Here is a 23,860-nt window from a genome sequence, read left to right as displayed (position 1 = left end):
CTTTTAAAAACTGGAATGGACCAGCCAGTTCTAGGGGTGTAAATATTTGTCCCGACCCAGAAAATTATAGGTTTGGATCAACCCATTTGCCATACGGGTCAGGTTCAGGTTCCAAATTCCAACCCGTTCATAAAACCAGGTCAGTTCGAGTTGACATAGAAACCCATGATGAACCCAAAATGACCAGCCCTGTGCATCCCAATCCCACACTCACGAGCTCCATCCAGTGTTCGAACTCCATCATCTAGCATCCAAACTCCGCAATCCAGCAACTCCACTAACACTGCTCTATCCAGCCAGATCTGGCATTCGCACTATCTGTTCGGCATTCGCGGTTCGCACTGTCCATTCGAACTTTGTAACTTCGGCATTCGAAATCAGAGCTCAATCCAACATGATCCGGGGATCCCACTGAGCACTTCCCGCGTCCGGTTGTCCGGACTCCACCCTTCACAATCCACACCGCAGATTCTGCCACCGCAAGTGTCCATCATGCGAGCCCTCTGCTATCCTCACACATGTGACCCGAACCCGACCCGAAAACACATTTTGACACCCCTAGCCAGTTCGATTGGTTCAACCTTCAACTAGTCATATGGCAAATTCGATTCATTATAAAACCAGTTTTTGCATTGAACCGGACTGAAAAAATAAATTTGTAATGTGAATTTAATACATAATCTATAGGCGTAAATAATATCTAAACATATAACATTAATTAATAATGATTTATATTAAATTTATAAGCTTTTATTTGAATTAAATTTGTACTAAATGTGAATTAAATTTAAAGATTAATGATGTTTAAAATTAAAATTACAAAAAAAAACATCATTAATGTATGAATTCAATTTATTTTTTCGTTAAAAATTTATATTTTTATATCATTATTACATTATTATTATGTCATTTAATTTTTTTTTAAATAAATTTTATATTTATTACGTTATCAAGTTCAATCATGATCACAGCATTGAACCTTCAAAAACTCTTTGTTCCAGTTCTATGTCTAGTCTAATTTTCTTAACCTTGAGAAAAACAACCTCCACATAGACCACTTGATCATAAAGATTTGGTCTAAATTGAAGTACTAAATATAGGAATTGCTTAATGGCTATTGCATAACCTCATGTTTGGTTGATCCATAAAGTTACGTTTTTTAAGAAATTTACCATTTGCACCAAATAGAGAATTGAAATTAATTAAGGTTTCACTATACTCTATATAAAATGGTTGAAGCCATTTTTCCTCTACGAGCATACGTAGAGCATTCACTCATCCACCATGAATTAGTAGTGCCATGGATTACTTAGCCAAACCAAGAGAGACAGCAAAATCACATCCCAATGGGGTTGTTCATGGCTCCAATAACCTGGGAATGCTCAAGATCAATTGCTTATCAAATTCTTGACAATAAGTAACTTGATCATGTTTATGTATTCAAGATCTTGAGCTTAACAATTTGTTTCTACCTACATCTACTCCATCGAGTAAATATTTCATTTTTTTTAGTGTTATGATGCACCAATACACCTATTTATGAAGGTGTGCTATGTCAAACACGAATATGCGCCCAATACGGCTCGAATATGTGTCTGATATGGCAAAAAATGTATCCCATTAAAATAATATTTAAATTGAAAAAGAATACGCATATCAGACACACGTATTCTATTAATTAATTAAAATAATTAATTACATAAAGCAATAGCCCGCCCGTATTCGGTATTCATTTCCGCGAGCGGGGGCAAGGGCTTTCGATTATGCCTTCATATATCATTGCTTACAGGAGAAGCCAACAAAAAGAAAGGTGATATGCGAGTAAGGAAGGCCGAAGGAGCAGACATCTTCAGTCGTCTGCTTCGTCTTCGTCGTTTGCTATATCTTCATGAGCATCACGCGAGCAGCGAGAAAGAAACAACGAGCATACACAAGAAGGCGAGGAGGGTGAAAATATGCAAGTAGGCCGAAGGAGTGTGTGTCATTATTTTAAGGTATATTTTCATGTCTTCTTCATTTTCTCGGGCCGATGGAGCGTCTATTTGTTTTTTATTTCATGCATTTTGAACATCCGTTCCCCATGCATTTATAGAACGAGAGCAGGGCTACGATTAATGTTTCAGCTATCGTGAGGGTAACGACAACCAAGATAAAAGAAAAAGCTATTCCATAATTTTGCTATTTTTTAGGGTTTTTGTTGGCTACATAATTTTTTTTAATTGATTATTTTTTAGGATTATGCAAACAATCAAGTGCGTGTTGAGATTTTGTTGATTGGATTTCTTATTAGTTTCTTTGAATTTATTTAATCTTTTATTTTCATTTTGGGTTTAATTTTTTGTTGTGTGTTCAACATTTATTGTGTTTTTACTTTTTACTGGAGAAGGATTACATGTTTTTTACTTACAAAATTACTCTTTTACTTGCATCTAGCTACGCGTTTATATGCAATACCGCATTACATGTTGAATTATGAGTGTATATGAATAAAGCTCATAAGTATTACAGCAAATAATCCCATATTTAGGCATCCTTGAAAAAATGATATAAGGATGATAATTTTGATGCCACTTGTAAAGAAAAAATATTTCTAGAATTTATATTATAAAGGAGTATAAGAGAGACAACAAGAATCACACTTTTATTAACTGCAATAACAACTATTTTTTTTAGAACAACAGCTTTCCAAATCTCTTGGTTCTCCTACCCTTTAGTTGTTAGAGGTTTATGTTGATTTTGGAAGTTACCGCTCCTCTACAATTTCAATTATTAACTTATCCAACTTACAATAGTTTATAACTATTCTTGATTATTTTAAATTATTATGTTTTATTTATGTTGCGTTGTGTTATATGTTGTTGTGCTATGTTATATGTTGTTGTGATGTGTTGTATCGTTAATAAAGTGAATAATTTTTTGGTGAAATCATACAAAGATTAAAGTCTAGAGTGTTTATGTTTTTAGAATAAACCTTGTTTTAACTCTTCCCTAAAGTTGTTGATTATCTAACTTTTGAACATACAATTTGTATCAATCATTCGATTCTTTCATAAGATAATGAGCTCTAATAGCATTGGAATTGGGATTGGTGATGGTTCATCAGAGCCCAACATTGAAGATAACAAACTCTTGTGGAATCATGTGAAGAAATTAGCAAAGACTTCTGAAGGCGGTGGCAATATTTCATTCAAATATAATTACTATAATGTCACATACAATGAATCATACTATAGAGTGAAAGCTCATTTATTAAAGATAGTTGGTCATAGGATTAAACTTTTCCCACAAATAAGTTCATTCTAAGTGGCTGAATTACAAAAGAAAATGAGTAAAGTTGAGTAGAAGAGTTGAAAACAACTGCCAAAAGAGATTTCACTTCTAAGTACCCAAGTATCACAGTGAACAAAGGGCAATTTAGGATGGAGGGTTGTATACCTAAAAGAAGAAAAGCTATTATAGACAGTCCTTCGGAGAAAGCATTTAATTTGCAAAGAAAGAATATTTCACTCAGCTGGCCTTCCATTCAACTTGGTAAGGAATTCACATTATAAAAATACATTTATTTTTCCTTGCAATTACAACATCGCAAGTTATGTTTTACCTAGATACAATGTCATTAGAACAAAGTTGTTGCAAAGAGAGAGTTAGCATTGAGAAGTTGCTTGAGCCAACTAAAGAAATTTGGAAAAAAAATAGTTAGTTTGTTTTGTAATTGGTAAACAGATCCACAAAAAGATCACCTATCAACTTCATAGCTGTAACAGAGAACTATCCTATGTTCATTAAAGTTGTAAATTGTGAAGAACAATATGAAGATAAGTTCTTTATTGCTAATTTGATTAAAGAAGTAATCATGATGATTGGACTTTTAAATTTCATCCAAGTCATTACTGATAATGTACCTGTATGCAGAGCTACAAGCCTACTTGTTGAGCAAGTATATCCTCACATTTTTTTGTACACCATATATTGTGCATACCCTTAATCTTGCTTTTAAGAACATTTATGGAGCAAAAAATACTGAAACAAATGAAATCACTTATAATGAATATCATTAGTGATTGCAAGAGATGAAATTGTAATTAGAAATTTTATTATGAACCACTCCATGAGACTATGTTCAATGATTTTTCTAATTTGAAAATAGTTGCAATTACTAAAACACGATTTGCCTCAGTTATAGTTATGTTGAGAAGATTCAAAAAAATAAAAAAGCCCTTCAATCTACAGTGATATATGACAAATGATCCTGTTATCGAGAAGATGATGGTGAAAAAAGCAATATATGTAAAAGAGAAGATTTTAGATGATTTATGATGGGATGATATTGAGTACATCTTAAGTTTCACTAATCCAATTTATGAGATGTTAAGAATAGCGGATACAGATAAATCTTGTTCACATGAGAGATGTAGGACTCTATATTAGCCAAGGTGAAAGAAATCATATATAGACACGAGAGAAAGACATTTCTTGAAGACAAATATCTGGGATGTATCTATACTATTCTGAAAGATAGATGGAGCAAAAATAACACACATATATATTGCTTGGCTTTCTCACTTAATCTAAGATAAATTTTAACATTTCTTTTATTATTAATTCACAATTTGTTGATTAATAAATGCTGTGTACAAGAATATACGAGATGATAAAGTTAGAAAATTTTTTGTCTTAGCCTTGTATGGATATCCAGCACACAAATAAAATAAAAAAGGAACACCATAATTTTTACATTGAAACCCTAAAAAAGGGAAAACCACGACGGTCATGCCCAATTAAAAAGATTCCACTAGTGTTTACTTAGATTACAAGTGACTGACTTGTCCCTAAAATTGAGGATGATCAGATTACAATAATCAACTCCTAAGTTGAATTTAAGTTACAAACAAAGATATGAAATCCGGCTACGTTCTGGTGGTCGGGCAAAAATCCGGTTTCATTTGATGGTTGGTCAGAAATTCGTCGTCAGTCGACTGTCGGGTAGGACTCCGGCATCAGTCGACTGTCGCGTAGGACTCCGACATCAATCGGCTATTAGGTGGAAGTCCAGTGGCTAGAGAGCTCTCTTCCTTCTCTTCTTACTTACTTTCTTCCTTCTCTTCTCTTCTTGCTTCCTTGCTTCCTTCTCTTCTTGCTTGGGTGTCTCTCATGAGAAATGAGGGTCTATTTATAGTTTTCTAATAGTGGCATGACCAGTAAATAAGAGAAAGAACATGGGTAAATTAGAAATGGTTTGAATAGATGACCAATTTTGAATCTCTTGATTATGGACCATTTATCGAGCATTTTAATGTCTTAATGATATCAGAATTCGGCGATTTTGGGCTTGTTGGATTGGACTTGTTGAGTCTCTCAATTAGACTATAAGCACGCCTCATTTAGAAACTGTTTGGTAATCAAAATTATGGATTGAACCTCCCAAATGCGCTTTAGGTCTTTCATTTGGACCAATTTGAGCTTGGATTGGTTTGAATTTGGTGTCGTTGGGTTCGTATTTTTGAGACGTTCAGTTCGACTATAAGTTTGCTAAAATGTGAGTTCAAATTTTTTTGATTTAATTTTTGAAGTTTCCAACTTAATTTTTGCCTAGAGATTCATGTTGCTCAAGATTATTTTTTGATAATATATCAGTTGTCCCCCTTTCTTCGGACGTTGAAGCTCCAAAAGTTTGAAAAAATGTGTTACATCATTTCAAACTGTTCAAATTCCAAAAAATATCTGAAAATTGCATTCAAAAAAATGTAAATTTCCTCAAACTTGATTATAGAAGAGCTGTTGAACTCCGAAAATGCTAAAATTGGATCCGGAACATCGAAAAATGGTTCTGGAGACCCAAAAAATGTCCGATTTGGGCTGTCCAGGCTGAAAAAATCGGGCTCGAACATAATTGGGCGGCCGAATTGGCCAAAAACCTAGCCACCACCGCTCGCCGCCGGCACTTAAAGAGCGGGCCTCTTGGGGCGCACGATCAATAAGCAGCCAGTTTTTAGACTGACTGTATTTAAATATTTATATATTTTTTATTGGGCCCACCTAACTTTTTTTTTAATTTTAAGCGGGTGGCGACTATAGCCGCCTCTTTATAATTTTTTTTTTTTTTTGAAAATTCCAAAAAGTGTCATTTTTTCCCCAAAAAATCCTAAAAAATTCATGAAAATTTAAAAAAACTTCTAGAAGCCACTTCCCTCTTATTTTCAAAAATTTCCCCCAGCCTCTTTTAATCTTTTATAAATACCCCCACTGGGGCAGGGGAAAAATGCATCTCTTATGCTTCTCTCTTATTCTTCTAACTTTCTTACAGTTGAGATATTCAACTATTTTTAGTAGGTGGCATTCCCTACTTAAATTCAGTGCCCCTCTTTTTTGTGTAGAAGTTAGAATTTTTGTCTTTCATTCTCTTTTTTCCCTCTCCTTCTAACTTTCTTACAGTTGAGGCATTCCACTATTTTTAGTATGTGACATCCCCTACTTAAATTCAATGCTCCTCTCACTGTGTAGAAGTTAGAATTTTTATAACCTTTCCTTTTCTCTCTCTCCCATTTTTCTTTTTACTCTAAAGTCATTTAACTGTTTTTGGTAGGTGGCATCCCCTACTCAAATTCAATGCCTTTTTTTAGTATAGAAGTTTAAATGGGTAACATAACCTCCACCAAAATCCCCCCAATTAAAGGAGATTGTCTTGCCGTCCGATCTGAGGGTTTGAAGAACACTCAAAAAATAATCAAAGTTGATGATACCGTATCCACCATAACTTGTGATTCCTTGATCATTTTCAAGAAGAAATTTCACTTCCCTAATGAAAGTACCTGAAAGATCCGCTCATGCCTGTCCCTCCCCCAGAATTTTTGAAGATGTATGAGTTCAGTTTGCGAGCGTGGCTACAATTTCCCCCTCCTGTGGAGTTCATCGACATTTTAGCGATATGTAGAGTGAGTTTGTCTTAGCTTTCTTATAGATGCATATCGATCATAATGGAATTGATCGTATTTTTCAGAGATCATGAAGTGGTGATGTCTCCAAAGTGTATTTCTCGGATTGGTAGACTTATTGGTGATACGCATGGTCGTATCTCTTTCAAATCCAAATTGTTGGATATTCGCACACGAGACCCATCAAAGAGCTGGGTTAGTGATTTCTTTTTTTCCCGCAGAATAACTAGAATCTCCAAGAAAAATGAGGAAAACTGAATGATTTACACATTCCTCTACACATTGGAGTAGAGGATTTACTGAAGATACTTAATATTTTTAATATCGACACCCTCCATTATAAGGAACGATATTTGAGTAGAATGTAAATGAAGAATATTTATTCAAGATGAGACTATCTACTCAGGCAGGGAAATCACAAGCTCGCATACTAAGAAGTCAGCTTAAGTCTCAGAGGCAGTTATTCAACCTTCAAAGAATCCTCCTAAACGATTATGAAATGAGGGTGATCCACAAACATCCAAGAAGAAAAGAGTGGAGGAGATTTTGACAGTCACTAACAAAGGTCACCATGTCTCTTCATCCAAGTCACACATTCCGAAAGATGTTATAAAGCATCAATGTGTTGGCCATCGACCGGCTGAGGAGTTGGAGAGTTTTCAGTTTCTTTTTTATTTAATTTTTTTTACACTCTTATAAGGATATGTCCCTTACGAGACTTTTCTCATTGTTTCAGTTGGTGCAACACATTGATCTTTAAATTGAACTGACAAAGATCTTAAATGACTGGAATAATGAGTTTGTGAATGTCAAGTATCTCCAGGGTGATTACAAGAAGTATAATAGCAAGATCAAGGAGATGAAGGCTGTGGAGGAGCAGCTAGCAGAGTGCAGGGCCTAATTGGCTACTATGTCAACTTCAGCCTCCTTATAGAATCAACAGATGAATCGTCTGCATATTGAGTTAGTGGATGCACAAGCAATAATCAATCAGCATATTAAAGATCAGCAGGTCCTTGAGGAGAAGATTGTAGCCATTGCAAATGAGAACAAGAGGCTCCAGAGTTTGTTGTCTAAGAAGGAAATTATGTCCAAAATCAGAACAGTGACCTTCCAGAGTCATAGAATAATTCAATAAGTTTGTTGCCTTTAAGATGATAGTCCAAGATAAGATTCAAGAAGCTCATGAACAAATATAAGATGTGGAGGTGAAGGCCTTGGAGTTGGAGCATATGGATTAAGGCTTCATCAGAGGTTTTTTGAAGGGCGTCTATCTAGTGCAGCACAAGATTGGAGTGAAGATTGAGGGGTTGACACCTAGCTAGGCTTTTAGTGTCTCTTCTTCAGATTCTGTGGTGATGAGAAAGAGAGTGAGTTGCATAAGGTCTTTGCCTTTGAGGGGTATGATGATATTGAGATTCTGTAATATTGTTCTATTGTTGGTTGTACCACTTTATATATTGTAGTGATGATTGCATGCATTTGATTTTAATGTTTTCATATGATGTATATAATGCTCAGTGATATATAAAAAAGTTGTTGTTCTTCTATTTCCTTTTTCTTATATGCATATGAAATTTATTTGATTTTATTTCAATGAGAAATATTTTAGTGGGCTCTTTTGATTTGAGCGAATGTGAGAGACATCCTCCTTGGATGTCTTTAACCTATCCGAGTTGTTAATCAAAGCATTTACTTGATGACATTTAACCTGTATGAAAGAGGTCAGATCAAGTCCTCCTGGGATTGATCATCCAATAATTTGATACTAAAGACATCCTCTTAGGATGTTTAACCTATCCGAGGTTATTAGTCAAAGCATTCGTTTGATGACATTAACTTGTATGAAAGAGGTCGGATGGAATCCCCATGGGATTGGTCATCTAGTGATTGAGATACAATGTAAATTATGTATTTCTCGAATCATGGTTAAAGAGGTTAGGTTCTCTATTAGTTTTTTATCACTTTATGGGAGGAGATAATATTAGAATAAAGTAGACATCACATTACTGCATTGAATAAGATAGTACAACAGTTCCCTAATATAACATAAGGATATATGAGCTAGAAGAGTTTTACCACACTCAACACAAAAGGAATGAATATGAGGTCAGTCCAATAATACAAAAAGATACATACGAGGACAGTATAATGACTTGGGAGAAAATACATAACACAAGACAAATAGTACTATCAACACCTACTGATAATATTTATGAAGGTTTCTAACATTCCAAGTTCGAGGAAGCATCTTCTCATTAACATCCTTCAATTTGAAGGCGTCAGGCTTAACTATAGCTGTTATCAAATAAGGACCCTCTCATGGGAGAGAGAGTTTGTAGCATTGCGAGCCCTTTCTAGCTGCCTTGATGCTACGCAGAACTAGATCCTCGATTTAGGTACATCAAGATTTCACCCTCCGATTGTAGTGAAGGGTAACTTTTTGATGATATACAGTGACTCGAAGTGAGGCTACATCGCTTGCTTCTGGGAGGAGATCCTAGTTATTTCTAAGATTCTCCTCATTGTTACTGAAGCCGAAAGTCTACTCTATTGCTTGAGACTTTAATATCAACAGTTATAAATGCTTTTGTATCAAAGCAGAGATTGTATGGGGTTTTTCCTGTAGGAATTCTAGTAGTGGTTCAATAAGCCCAGAAGACAATTGGGAGTTTTTCAGCCTATTGCCCCCCAACCTTCCCTAGGCGTATCTTCAGCCCTTTCAAATTTATTCGTCTTGTAACCTCTATTTGTCTATTTGTCTGAGGATTGGCGACAGCTGTGTGGACTAACTGAATATGAAAAACTTTACAAAAAGATGTAAAGATCTTCCCAGTAAAATATGTCCCATTGTCAATAATGACCATTGTAGGAATGTCAAATTGATTAATTATGTTCTTCCACAAGAATTGTTTGGCATTTGATTCAGTAATCTTCGCCAGAGGTTCTGCCTCAACCCATTTGGTGAAGTAGTCTATAGCCAAGATGATGAATTTTTTTTGTCCAGTGGCTATGAGAAAGGGTCTCATTATATCAATTCCCTATTAGGCAAAAGGCTAGGGGCACTAAAGTGATGCAAGCTCCATAGCGAGTGCATTGGTGATATTGGAATGCAACTAATAGTTTTTGCACTTTTGAATAAACTAAAGTGCATCTTATTTCATTATAGGCAAATAGAATCCCTGTCACATGATTTTGTAGGCTAATGTTTTTCCTCTCAGATGTTTTCCACATACTCCTGAATGAACTTCTCGGAGTGCGTAATTGGCTTCTGAAGGTGGAGACATTTGAGGTATGATCCAATGAAAGCATGTTTTAGCCCGAAAAACATCACTAGATAGCAGTATAATTATTTGTCCGTTCGAAAATTCATTGCCTCCTCATCAGCATGATCCATCTTTATTTGATTGTAGCCGGAATAGGCATCCATAAAGCTGAACATTTGATGTCTGGAAGTGGTATCGACCAACTGGTCAATACGAGGAAGCAAGAAACTATCCTTTGGGCAGACTTAGTTGAGATATGTATAGTCTACATACATTCTTCAAGCTCCACTTGCCTTTCGTAACATGACGGCATTCACCAACCAAGTGGGGTAGTGCACTTCCCGTATAAATCCAACTTCCAAAAGCTTATCCACTTCTTGCTCGATTGCTAGCTGACGATCTAACGCAAAATTTTGTTTATTCTAAATTACTGGCTTGCACGTCAGGTTAACTTGAAGGGAGTGTACGATCACTTCAGAGTCAATTTCGAGCATATCTGCTTGACTCCGATCTGACGCTAAATTTCGTTTATTCTAAATTATTGGCTTGCACGTCGGGTTAACTTTAAGGGAGTGTACGATCACTTCATAGTCAATTTCGGGCATATCTGCTGGACTCAAGTAAAAACATTATGATTCTTACATAGAAAATCTACGTATTTTTTCTTCTCCTTGTCCGAGAGAAGAGACCCAATTTGCACCGTCCTTGAAGTTTGTATTAACCTTGATTTTCACAAAAACCTTGGGTCAATGGGGGTTGACTTGATCAAATTGACCAAACCAGACCCTAAGATCACCTCCATTGATTTCAGTGGGTCAAACCAAGTCTGTTGAGCCCAGACCCAGGTCTTGGGTCAACCTGGTTAATCAATTTCAAAGCCTCCCTTGCTCAATCCCTCACCTATTTGGGTTTGATTAACCATGTTGACTAAGTCAACACATGGCTTGGTCAACCTAAGCCTAATTTGGTCAAATTTAACCTATTTAGGTCAAATTCAAGCCCCCTTAAGCATTTAAACTCTTCTAAATCTCCCCTTGACCCAAACCATGACCAAGGAGGCTTGATTACCTCCTAATTAATCCTAGAACCAATCTTGGCCGTCCATCATAGGGTTAGGACAATAAATAGAGGTCTTAAGACTTCATGAAAGGGATCTTGCATTTTTTTCGTCCCAAGCCTCCTCAAGTCCAAGACTTCCTTAGTGTGAGCTCCCATAATCTCCATCCACCTCTCCCAAGACAAATCCACTGGCCAAACCTTGCCGCGGAGAGATCTCCAGCAAGCCGAAGCCAAAGTTCGTCCAACTTGGTTTCCCATCAATCCGTGGCGTTTCAGACCGCACTTTCAAGAGAGAAAAGAATCATAGACAGTCTACAAGCTCAGAGAATCCAAAATACACCGATTAGTTTTCTCAAAATCTCAAACCCTAGGTAGAAGCACTTAGAGTAATTTAACCTTTTATTAAGTGCATTTCAAGCCATAATAAATACTCCCCATGGATGCTCTTCACTAAGGATAAATGTGTTTAAAATTTCATCGCATTTAATTAAGCCGTTTGAGAAGAGTTGAGAAATGCTTTCAAGGGCTTGTTTTGCCGTCCGGTTAGCCTGTACGATATCTCGGTCGTTGATCCTACAATCAATGGCTTAAATTTCGCCTTTCCGTACTTTAATCTGGTTGCGCGTTAGCGAGTTGTTGGACGATCGTTCGTCCAGCGCTATCAGGACCCTCCATTCCAAACTGCAGAGGATCCAACGGCGTGGACAACGTGTTGACTCAAATTAAGTGAAACCGCGTCCGTGGTTTGATTAGGCAATGATTGTCTGTGGCACAATCATTGCATTACTGCCAATGATTGCTCCGCGGTTTAGGTTGGCCAATCAGGAGCCGTCGAGTGTCTGACCACAGCCGGATTATTTTTTTAATTGATTTTAATTAAATTTAATTCCTTTTTTAACCAGATTACTTTAAATAATTATTTAAAATTATTTTAAAATCCAAGAAATATATATAATATATCAAAAAATATCATGTAGCCGACCCCACGTAGTGGGATAAAGGCTTGATGTTGTTGTTGTTGTTGTATACATACTTAAACTTTTTAATATTGAGAGATTCTTTTATAATTTTAAACATGGGTAAAACATATGAATAGAATTCATGGGGAAGTATTAGTGAATAATTAGACTCCAATTATTCACTAATCAAATCGCTAATCAAGTTAATTACCGCTTAATTTTTGCATATTTAGGATGCACGAATACTTATCCTAGGCTCTCCTAGTTCTAAAGACATGATTTGTGATTGTATATTGCATTTTGCTTATGTTATTCAAGGGTTAGTCATGGACACTTGATTTGAACCCGTGCAATCTATGGACACCTTAAGGACAATAATTAAAGACCCATCTAGAAAACTTAGAGAAAATCTAGAGACTAAGAAACACCTCCGAATGATATGAATCTTGAACCATTTAAACTTAGTGACATACCAAACTCCTTAGAATTTTCAAAAAAAATTTAGGACCCTTTAAGCCACTTAATTAATAAACCTAATTTAAACACTTTAATTAAACCCCGATAACTTCAAAAAATTCTAAAAAATCTAAATTAAATTCAAAAATTGTGAATAATACATCAAATTCTTTGAAATTTAATCCTTAAACTAAGAAAATTAAAATCCCTCAATTGGACCTTAATTTGAACACTAATTTAATTTTGATAAAAAATCACCACTTTAATTAAATTAATTAATTAAAATTTTTAAAAATTGCTCAAACACTTAGGTCTTTTCTGACCTTTGGGAGTGATCCCAAAAGGTTTGGACTTCATTTGGATGAAAATCTCTAAAATACCCTTAAGTAATTCTTATATTTCATTAAATACCTAAACTTTGAAAAATCATAACTAATTATAAAAAAATCTAAATTGAGTAAACTAAAATTCGTTCAACTCTAATTAAAATTTAGTATTTATTAAAAATATAAACTTTTTAGAAATCAACCTCAATTAAAAAGTCAACTCCTGGGTCAATCGTAGTTCAATAACTAGACCCGAAATTATTAAAAATCATAACTTTGTGTAGAAAATTTCAAATACAGCAAACTCAAAGTTTAATTATTCTCCGTAATGTCTAATATTTAATAAAAATACTAAAATCATAGGACTTAGCTTGTTCCTAAAAGTCATCTTTGGACACTCTTGATTTAGCGGGATAGAATAACCTCGAATCTTCTAAAATTTACTAACTTAACTTAAATTTCAGAGAATATTAACCTAAGTTAGGCCGATATTTTCTTTATGTTTCTGTAATGTGATGCTCTACATGTGGCCGTGTACTGGTTGTTTTGATTTTATGTGATAATTGCTGTGATGAAGAGCTTTATTATTATACTATCTTTATGGTGTAATGTGCGACAGATTACTCATAGGTTATGGGCGATCTTGCTATTAACGATGTTTTCTGCATGTGCTCATGCTCATGCAGCCCTAAAAAGGGGGCTAAAATAAATAATTCATATATCTAATTACTATATGTGCTTCAGCCGCTTAGCACCCAAATAAATAAGAACACGATCAAGTGTGACTGACATGATTAATTTTATTTTCATATATAACTGCTTAGGATATTTTATTTTAACTATTTAAGATAATCCTGCAGGAGAGCATATTTTTTTCATGATGTAACTTTATTCGAAGTAAAGAGTTATGAAAGCTATAAAAATAAGGAATTTCAAATACAAGGGATCCAAAGAGAAAAATAAAACCCCTTGCGGGGAATTTTTTTTTTATTTGGATATCCTTATAGAGAACAAACTATAAGAAGACTGAAGAAAGGAGATCCATAGAAGGACCAGAAAACAAAGATTAAGATGAAATACCTTGTTTTTAATATTTGCATCATTCTATAAGATTAGAATCTATATTGTTCTGCAAATCTATGTTGTTGTCACGAACTTTTGGCCACTTTTCTTTAGTTGATATTTTATTGATATTTTTTACTTTGCTTGTGCAGTATAAATTGCGTGCTCTTTATAGGTTTCTTTCTTGCATGTGTGCGCATATTTTCGCTAGGCTCTTTAGGAATAAAAATTTTCTACTCGTAATTAAAATTTAATATGAAGTGTATTAAGGATGAAGATCAAAAAATACTTTTTTTAGAAGATGATATTCAACAAAGGTGGATGAGATATTTTGCTAAACTTTTTAATGAAAATTATAAAAATAAGATTGACTAAATTGACGTTAGCACCCTAAATGAAAATAAAGATTTCTGTTTTTATTGGCGTATTAGTAAAACCGAAGTTAGAGATGCTTTAAAGAAAATGAAAAGTGGAAAAGCTGTTGGACCTGATGATATTTCAATAGAGGTGTGGAAATGCTTAGGAGATGAAGGAATTTTCTTGGTTTACAAAACTTTTTAATACTATTTTGAAGACTAAAAAGATGTCAGATGAGTAGAGAATAAGTGTGTTAATTCTTATTTTTAAGAATAAAGGTGATGCACAAGATTGTGCGAATTATAATCTATAGATGAATTAAGTTAATGTGTCATACTTTAAAACTATGGGAGCGAGACTTATTGAGCATAGGTTGTGGCGTGATACTAATGTTTCTCAAAATCAATTTGGATTCATGCCGGGTATATCGACTATGGAAGCCATACATTTATTAAGAGATTTGATGGAGAAATAAAGAGAAAATAAGGAGGATCTACATATGATATTTATTGATTTAGAAAAGGCATATGATAAAGTTCCAAGAGAAGTGCTATGGAGAGTTCTTGAAAAGAAAGGAGTTAATAATGCTTATATTCAAATCATTAAAGATATGTATGCATGAGCTATTATTTGTGTTCAAACACAAGGGGGTTTGACCAAGTATTTCCCTATTTCAATTGGGTTACATCAAGGATCAGCCTTAAGCCCATATCTTTTTGCTTTAGTCATGGATGTTCTCACTAGACATTTGTAAGAGGATGTACCTTGGTGTATGCTTTTTGCTGATAATATTCTTCTTGTTGATAAGCCTAGAGAGGGAGTTGAAAGTAAACTTGAATTATAGAGGTCAACATTAAAGACTAAAGATTTTCGCTTGAGTAGATCTAAAACGGAATATATGGAGTGTAATTTTAGTAGTAATAGACCTAGGGAGTGGATTGTGACTTTGGGCGATCAAGTCATTAATAAGAGTACATGTTTTAGATATCTTGGATCTATTGTTCAAAGTGATGGTGAAATAGATTGTGATATTATCAGCAGAATTCAAGTTGGATGGTTGAAGTGTTGGAATGCATCGGGCTTGTTGTGTGATAGAAAGTACCCCTCAAACTTAAGAGAAAATTTTATAAGATGGTAAGTTAGGCCTGCAATGCTTTATGGTGCTGTATGTTGGTCATTAAAAGAGAAGCATAATACTAAGTTAAGTGTGACAGAGATGAGGATGCTCAGGTGGATGAGTGGCTTTAACCTTAGAGATAGGATACGAAATGAGCATATACGTGAAAAGGTTGGAGTAGCTCCAGTTGAAGATAAGATTAGAGAGAGTCTCCTTAGATGGTTTGGTCACATAAAACCGCGGCCTTCCAATGACCCAGTTAGGAGAGAGAGGTATCAGATTTGACTTATGTTAAGAAAGGTAGAGACAGACCTAAAAAGACTTTGTTAGAAATATTAGGAATGACCTTTCTTTATTAGATTTAAACGATAATTTGACCTTTAATAGGACACAATAGAGGAAAATGATTCATGTAGCCGACCCCACGTAGTGGGATAAAGGCTTGATGTTGTTGTTGTAATTAAAATTTAATATGTTAGAAATTAATTAAAATAGAAAGATAATGGTCTAGGGAATAAGTCGAAGGTCGTCTAGGGTCACATACATCTTAATGCATCCTTCTCCTTGTTTGGACACTTCCCCGCTTGTGGGTAGAGTTCAGATAATTTGACCTATTAGTATGAGGTGCTAAACCTAAGGAAGCTTAGTCTTTAAAAAAATTTTTTATAAGCTTTTTTTAAATTTCATGCATTCATGATTTGGAGATTTAACTAGTATGCATTGCATTAGAAACTAATTAAAATCAAATTTTAATTGCATTAGTTTTAGAAAGCATATCACCCTTCATAAGTACAAGACCACTTAGGAAGCTCTCTAGATGTCGAACTTAATTTCTTAAAACTCAGTCACCCACCCATCTTTCATAAAGACCGGACAACATGGATTTACGACTAGATGGTTAGCTGACTTTCTTTTTCAGGGAGAATATAAGTCCAAAATGTATTAGCTAGGACACGGATGTTAGTGTTATGTGTAGAATATTGAACCTACTATAAATTTAGGGTTTAAGACTACTACTATCAGTGTCCCGTAGTATGCCTCATTGGTGGGTAAGTCCTCTATCCTTCAGAGGCTATAAATCCCACTTATCAGTGTCACATGGATGACGTCACCTCCATCTTTCTCTCCTGTAAGCTTTGAGTGTAGTGTTGCCTTTTTATCCCGTTTCTATTCACTATCTTAGTCTTTCTGGATGATGATGTGAGTCATGCATGTTGACTAAGCCAAGTTGAACCATTCTTTCCTTTGAATAGGAAGTTCCTAGACTCCTCCCTATATGTCAATCTCATCTGAGAGAATAATATATAATCCTTAATCGAGAGTATTCTTAGTCCCCGGCTTGATGTAATTAACTATGGGAGCGAAAATCAAAACCCACATCAAATAAACCCCACTCGAGCTGATGTATCGGGTGGGGGAAATCTCATGACTTTGATCGAGTTATGCATATTAATACCATCGAGGTGCATAGGCGAAAGCCATTATACTCAATGGTTAATCGTAATTATGATCTCATCTGCCCTCCCATCAGCCCGCTTGTGAAGAGTGCAAAGGTCTACGACCATTTTGTCCTACGGGATAGTACGATCATACCATTTGCATCTTGTCCCCCGCCGAGCAGTGTCCTTTTGAAGGCCCACGGATTATTCTTTTAATATGGAAACAGTAGTGAAGACTTTTACAGGAGAAGCCCTCTCAGTGATATCCTTGCTCTGGAGATCAAAATCCTTGATGCTTAGGGTAATTGTTGGACATAGTTGAACATGTCTAAGATAGCAGGTTTATACTATTTGTTGATCTCCGCATACTACATTGACTTCCTCCGGGGTAGGGAACTTCATTTTAAGGTGGGCGATGGAGGCGATAATCCTAAAGATAGATTGGAGTGGCCTTCCAAACATAATATTGTAAGCCGATTCTGACTTAACCATAATAAACTGGATAGAGTTTGTACTCTATCGGGGAAATTCTCCAAGTACATCTGGGAGATAGATTGTCTCTTATGTTCATACAGATCAATTGTCAAACCCATAAGTGGACCAGCAGCAAGCTGAAGCTTTTCTATAGTGAGACCCATATTAAGAAAAGTAGCATAGAACAGGATATCCACAAAGATTACATTATCCACAAAAATTCTTTTGACGTTGTAACACAAGTCACATATCCCCGTATTAATCACAAGTGGAACTTGATGAGAGGTTTTACTCCCTCCAAGAAAGACTCCTCTCAGTAATTCAGGATCTACTCTTAAAAGCTGAGCCCCGGTAAAAAATCATTAAAAAAACTCCTTTAGCGATTCTCCTTCATTCTGGTGAATCTCGTAGATGTGAGAAGAATCCTTAGCAATTCTTCAATGAACACTTTGACTATGTAGGAATCGTTCCGATCAGAAGTAAATAGAACTACGTTCGAACTTGTCCTTTAAGGGTAGCAGGAGAAACCTAATAGAGGAGCGCGTTTGAGGCTTGTTGGTTATCCATGATAATTCTATAGTGATTGATATGCTCATATGGGTTGGATGTCCCATCGTAGGAATCGATCTTGGTTGTTTAAATACTTCCAGAATGGGGTGTTAAATAGTGGTTTCAGTCAGGGGTGATGACTCCTAGACTCCCACTAACGAAGAAGTTGCCTTATCCCTCCCACCGGGAACTCTTCTCGAACCAATCTTTGCAATTCATACCGTAGGGTATTGCAAGGGAGCTCAGCAACGTGCGGTCCAACTAAGTCTTCAAGGATGTTTGGAGGAATGTGAGATTTCCAACCTATATGCCAAGGATGGGAAGAACTTGCAGTGTCAGCAAGTTCGTTGTCTTGGTGTGATTGCATATTCCTCTTTGGCGGAGGAAGAGGAATCTCTTCCTGAAGATATTCGAGTTGAACATCTTCAGTCAATGGTGGATCTTGAGGGAGAAGAACCTCGTCCTGTGGTGCTAGCGCCGGTTGTTAAGTCTCTCGCAGGAGTTGAACGATCTCATTTTGAGATTCTTCCATCTTTCGGATACGTTCTCCTAGGGAGTCCTGAAGTTTATTCTCCAGTAGTGTTTTGCCCCCTAGGATAAAAAGAGGCAGATACTTAACGTCCATGATTCATAGACTGATTCCTGGATTGGTAGTAGTTTTTTCCATTAAATACATACTTAGAATTGCGAGATTATTTTCTATAGACGACGCCAAACTGTTGCGGGCTAGAATATACGTCCCAATAAAGATGGAAAATTTTATGTCTTAGTCTTATACGGATATCCAGCACACAAACAGAATAAAAAAGAAATACTATAATTTTTATATGGAACCCCGGAAAAGGGAAAAACCACGGGGCCACGCCTAGTTGAAAGAATTATACTAGTGTTTGCTTAAATTAAAAGTGGCTGACTCATCCCTGAAATTGAGCACTATCAGATTACAATAATCAACTCCCGAGTAGAAATTCAGTTACAAATGGAGATCGAAAATCCGACGATGTTCTGGTGGTCGAGAAAAAAATTCGGCTTCAATTGACTATCAGACAAAAATCTTGCGTTACTTGGCTGTCGGGCAAAATTCCGACGTCAGTCGGCTATCGGGTAAAGCTCCAACGTCAATCGGCAATCAGGTGAAAGTTCGACGGTGTTCAAGGAGTCTAGTGGCCAAAGAGCTCTCTCCCTTCTTTTCCTTATCTTCCTTCTCTTCTTGCTTCCTTCTCTTCTCTTCTTGCATCCTTGATTCCTCTTCTTTTCTTGCTCGGATCCCTCTCATGAGAAATGAGATATCTATTTATAGTATTCTGAGAGTGGCATGGCCAGTAAATAAAAGGAAGATCAGGGGTAAATTGGAAGTGGTTTGAACAGACGGCCGATGTAGGATCCCTTAATTATGGATCATTTATTGAGCATTTGAATGTCTTATTGATATCAGAATTTGCCAATCTTGGGCTTGTTAGATTCGTCTTGTCGAGCCGCTCGATTCGACTATAAGCACGCCTCATTTGAAAACTATTTGGTAATCCAAATTATAGATTGAACCTTCCAAATGCTCATCGGGTCCTTTGATTTGGACCCATTTGAGCTCGGATTGGGTTAAATTTGGTGTCGTTGGGTTGGTATTTTTAAGACATTTAGTTCAACAAAGTTTGCTAAAATCGGAGTTCAAATGGTTCACAATTTAATTTTTGAAGTTTCCAACTTTATTTTTACCTCAAGATTCGTGCCCGATCAAGATTATTTTTTGATGATATATTAATAATTATCTTATTTTATTTTATTTTACTATTATTTGAAAATATGCAAGTAAATAATGACTTCAAGAAGATACTCAACGAGTATCTCCACATAAAGATTTAAAAATATCAAATATGAGAAATACATGTTTAAAGTGTTATTTTTCCAAGTGATAGAAGAATTATAAATATAGAACTTGATAAATTTTTTGGTTATTTTGAAGACTTTATAACCAAGAGTTTTTATGAGATAGGTGGAGCATGATTCCAAAGATGTGGTGGTTGATTTATAAGGCTTCAGCATCTCTACTTCAAACAATCACCATAAAACTTTTTGGTCAAGTTTCATCCATGTCTTCTTGTGAAAAAAATTGGAGCATATACTCCTTCAACCAAACAATGATGAGGAATAAAATTATTTCACAACGGAAATAAAATTTAGTTTATGCGCAGATAAACCTTCAGCTTCTATCAAGAAAGATTCCTACTTATATGGAAGGAGATAATAAGATGTGAGATGTTGTTGGAGATGAATTTGAATCTCTCGATGATATGAGAATATTGGAAATTGTTAATCTTTCACTTAATGAGCCTGAATTAGAAGCAATAATATTTATTAAAGATGGTATAGAAGTCCAATGACAAATCCTTGAAGTCAATCCTACCATTCCTTCCACTGAAAAGTTGAAACTTCATGTATTAGACAGTTTATAAAAAAAAATGTATTAGACAATTTATGTTTATGTTTTTTATGTTGTACTCTCTATTTAAAATTGCGCAACAAGGCACGCCTCTGTGCAATTTGCCCTAAATACACCTCGAGGCTTACGCAATTTTCCTCTTGGCAGAGGCGTACGCCTCACCGGGTCTGATGCGCTCCTCTAAGGCACAATTGCGCAATTATAGGTGAGGCGTACGCATCATCAACCCGATCCCACCTACTTAAAATGAAGAATTTTTTTCCCTTCATCCCGTTCGGTTCCAGGTATTCCCGAAAAAATCCCTTCCCGCAGCCTCTGTTCGTGAACCAGATGGGCTCCCGCACGCTCGGCCTCCCATCCCGCCGCCTCTCCCGCCGGCGCCGTCTCTCTCTAGTGAACTTGAAGTGTCCGGCCGTCCTCTAGGATAAGTCCACAATCGATTTTAGGTATTTTTTTTAGTTTATGGCTAGATTTTTCAAGTGAAAGAAAATCTATGGTTTTTTATTTTTTGAATTTTTTTGTGTGTTTTTGAATTTTTTGCATTAGAAAACATGGTTAGAGGCAAGGAAAAAGCGAATACATCATTGCGGCGTGACCCTTCTTGGAAATATAGTGTACAAGTTGACATGGGAGATGCCGAGAAGACGTATGTGTATTTAAAATGCAATTTTTGTGAGAAAGTGGTGAATGGCGGAGTAACCCGCATGAAGGAACACTTATCATGCTCTCATAAGAACGTAGCACCGTGTGCAAAAGTGTCGGATAAGGTAAAGGATGAAATTATTGCTTACATGAAGAAAAGTACCACGGTAAAACACTTACAACATGAGCAATTGAACATGGTGCTTACTTAGGGAGCGAGAGTGGAAAGGGCTCTTCCTCTACTATACATAATAGAGGTGCATGGGGTCCTATGGATCAGTATATGACTAATCCAGCAGAGGATAGAGGACAAGCAGAGATGATGCATGCAGCTAGTACCAGAGAGGGTCAACGCCAGGTTTGCATGGATATTGGCAGGTTTTTTTTTAGAATGTCATACCATTTAATGTTGCAATATCGTCTGCCTACTTCAATATGCTGCGGTCTGTAGGGTTGTATGGGAGAGGGTTGAAGGCATCATCCAAGTACGAGTTGCGAATATGAGTTTTGGAGGAGCTGCACAACACAGAGATTAAACGGACATGGATTGAGACTGGTGTTACCATTATGTCAGATGGATGGTCTGACATGAAGAGCAGGAGCTTGATTAACATCCTTGTCAACAATCCCTACGACACGGTGTTTTTACGATCAGTTGAAGATTCAGATGAGGTTAAAAATGCTTCATTTATTTTCAATTTACTAGATTGAGTTATTGAGGAGATTGGGGAGCAATTAGTTATTCAAGTGGTGACTGACAATGCCAGTGCATACAAAGCAGCTGGTCAGATGTTGATGGAGAAGAGGACACACCTATATTGAACCCCCTGCGCGCAGCACATTGTATCGATCTCATTTTGGAGGAACTTGGTGACTTACCTCAACATAAGAGCGCTCTTTCTAGGGCGAAGAAGATTACAAAGTTCATCTACAACCACTAATGGGTCTTAGCCTTGATGAGAAAGTTTTCAAAGAAGGAAATCATTCGCCCTGCAACCACTAGGTATGTTCTTACATTTGTGCACTGCAAATCATTATCAATTCCTAATGTATGTTCTTATATTTGTTCACTGCAAATCTACAGGTTTGCCACATCTTTCTTGACACTGCAGAGCCTGTTGGATGTGAGACAACCTCTGGAAGCAATGTTTACATCAACATAATGGCTTAACTTTGCGTGGGGAAAGAAAAATGAGGGGAAGGAAATAAGAAAAATAATTCTAAATGATAAATTTTGGACTATTGTGACCTATATAATACACATCCTATATTTTATTAAGTAAATTGTGACATAGACTAGCATACATAAGATAGAGAATTCAAGATTAGTTAAATTTTAAACTTATTGCCAATCAAAGAGTTCCTCACCTAATCCAGGATGAAAATACTTAGTTTAGTATCTTAACCCTAACTAAAATAGGTTGAATTTTCAAAAAGACCCATGAAATTATACTTGGGTTATTTTATCAATACAACAAACAAAATTCAAGGGCCGTAATGAATTTTCTTGTTAATCAAACTGATATCACAAAACAAAGACTAAAATACTGCTTGAATATACTTACGGGTCATCTTAACGCATAGAAAATACAAAAGTCCTAAAAGCTAAGCCCTTCGAACTCAAAGTTGGGTTATTTACTCATAAGCCAAACAGAAATCACAATACTGGAGCATTTAATTTTTTTGATAATCTAATAGACTAACACAGATTGGTGAAAATACTTATGAAATCATCTAAACTTTACTTTCAAAAACCCCAAAAAAACACCAAAAACTGGCCTTGAGGGTTTTAACCTTCTTCATTTTTTCGTACATATCACCCGATTCCCAACGAGAAAGATCAATACAAATACGAAAATCAATGGGGCAGTTTAGAATGAATACGAATAGGCGAGGAGGGAACACATTTGAGCGGAATGTTTTGATATTAGCACCTGGACCTCGACAAGACCGGTGCTTTGGGCAATGACGACTTCGATGGAACCATCCGCCTTCGGCCGCCAGTATCCGCTCTCGGCATGCATCGGCTCTCCAGAAGCTAACTTCCAAGTTTTCTGGTTATACGCTATCACGGGCTGCGTTCCAGCATCAAGCGGTAAGAATGTGTATGTATAAGATGTAGGGAGAGGGAAAGGAAGGGGCCAGAGAAAGAGAGACGAGAGACAAAGAGAGAGACCTTGCCGGAGTGGGAGAAGAGCAATTCTTCTGCGTAGGCGAAAGAGTTAATAGTGGGAAACCCGCCTTCTCCCTGACCTCGCCATTTCCCCAACAGAAAGAAGAGAGGAGCAATGGCGGGGTGCAGCAGCGGAGGTGTCGGAGATGCAGAAGGATAACCGCCCGCTCCTTCCATTCCTCTCTCTCCTTCTCTCTCTCTTCAGGTTTTTTACCCTTACCCATCCGGTATGCTTAGGGCTAAAAATATCTCAAATTATTTTGATGAATATATAGTAAATATAAGTGCATTTTATTTTTTATTTTTTTTTTTTAAATGAATATAATATAAAGATAAAAATTGTGGCGGCTAGTGGGGGCACGTCAGCTACGATTGTCAGCGGCTGTGGTGGTCAGCAATAGTGGTGGCCAGCTGAGATGGCCGATTGGGGGTGGTAGCAGTGGATTTCGACGATGGTGGCTGGTGGGGGTGGTCGAAGTGGTTGATGACGACGGTGGCTGTGTTGGTTGAAGGTACATGGGCGGCGATAATGATAGTGGTGGTCGGTGGGCAATGGTGGCGGCGGTAGGCAGAAGACAAGTAGCGGCGTTAGGCGGAAGACAAGTGGCGGCA

The 23,860-nt window shown here is 36.4% G+C and overlaps 1 protein-coding gene across 6 annotated transcripts in view; it reads right to left on the bottom strand.

Moving 5' to 3' along the window:
• LOC110109149 (UPF0678 fatty acid-binding protein-like protein At1g79260) overlaps window positions 1-23,482 on the bottom strand; it is a 36,413-nt gene extending 12,931 nt beyond the window's left edge. For 5 of the 6 annotated variants that reach the window (XR_003701476.1, XR_003701473.1, XR_003701474.1 and 2 more), the window contains exons 1-2: window positions 23,252-23,482; window positions 23,010-23,150 (exon numbers count right to left, since the gene is read on the bottom strand). Coding sequence is in view for 1 of the 6 variants with exons in the window: in XM_020840088.2 (XP_020695747.1) it covers window positions 23,010-23,150; window positions 23,252-23,425 (315 nt within the window). In the remaining 5 variants the exon portion in view is untranslated. The remainder of the gene's footprint in view (window positions 1-23,009; window positions 23,151-23,251) is intronic. The other variant, XM_020840088.2, reaches the window with a different exon arrangement.
• Window positions 23,483-23,860: the final 378 nt, after the last annotated feature.

The sequence above is a fragment of the Dendrobium catenatum genome, unplaced genomic scaffold (genome assembly GCF_001605985.2).
Source record: "Dendrobium catenatum unplaced genomic scaffold, ASM160598v2 fragScaff_scaffold_86, whole genome shotgun sequence".
NCBI classification, from domain to species: Eukaryota; Viridiplantae; Streptophyta; class Magnoliopsida; order Asparagales; family Orchidaceae; genus Dendrobium; species Dendrobium catenatum.
Note: the sequence above shows the minus strand (reverse complement) of the source record. Positions and strands in the feature narration are given on the sequence as shown.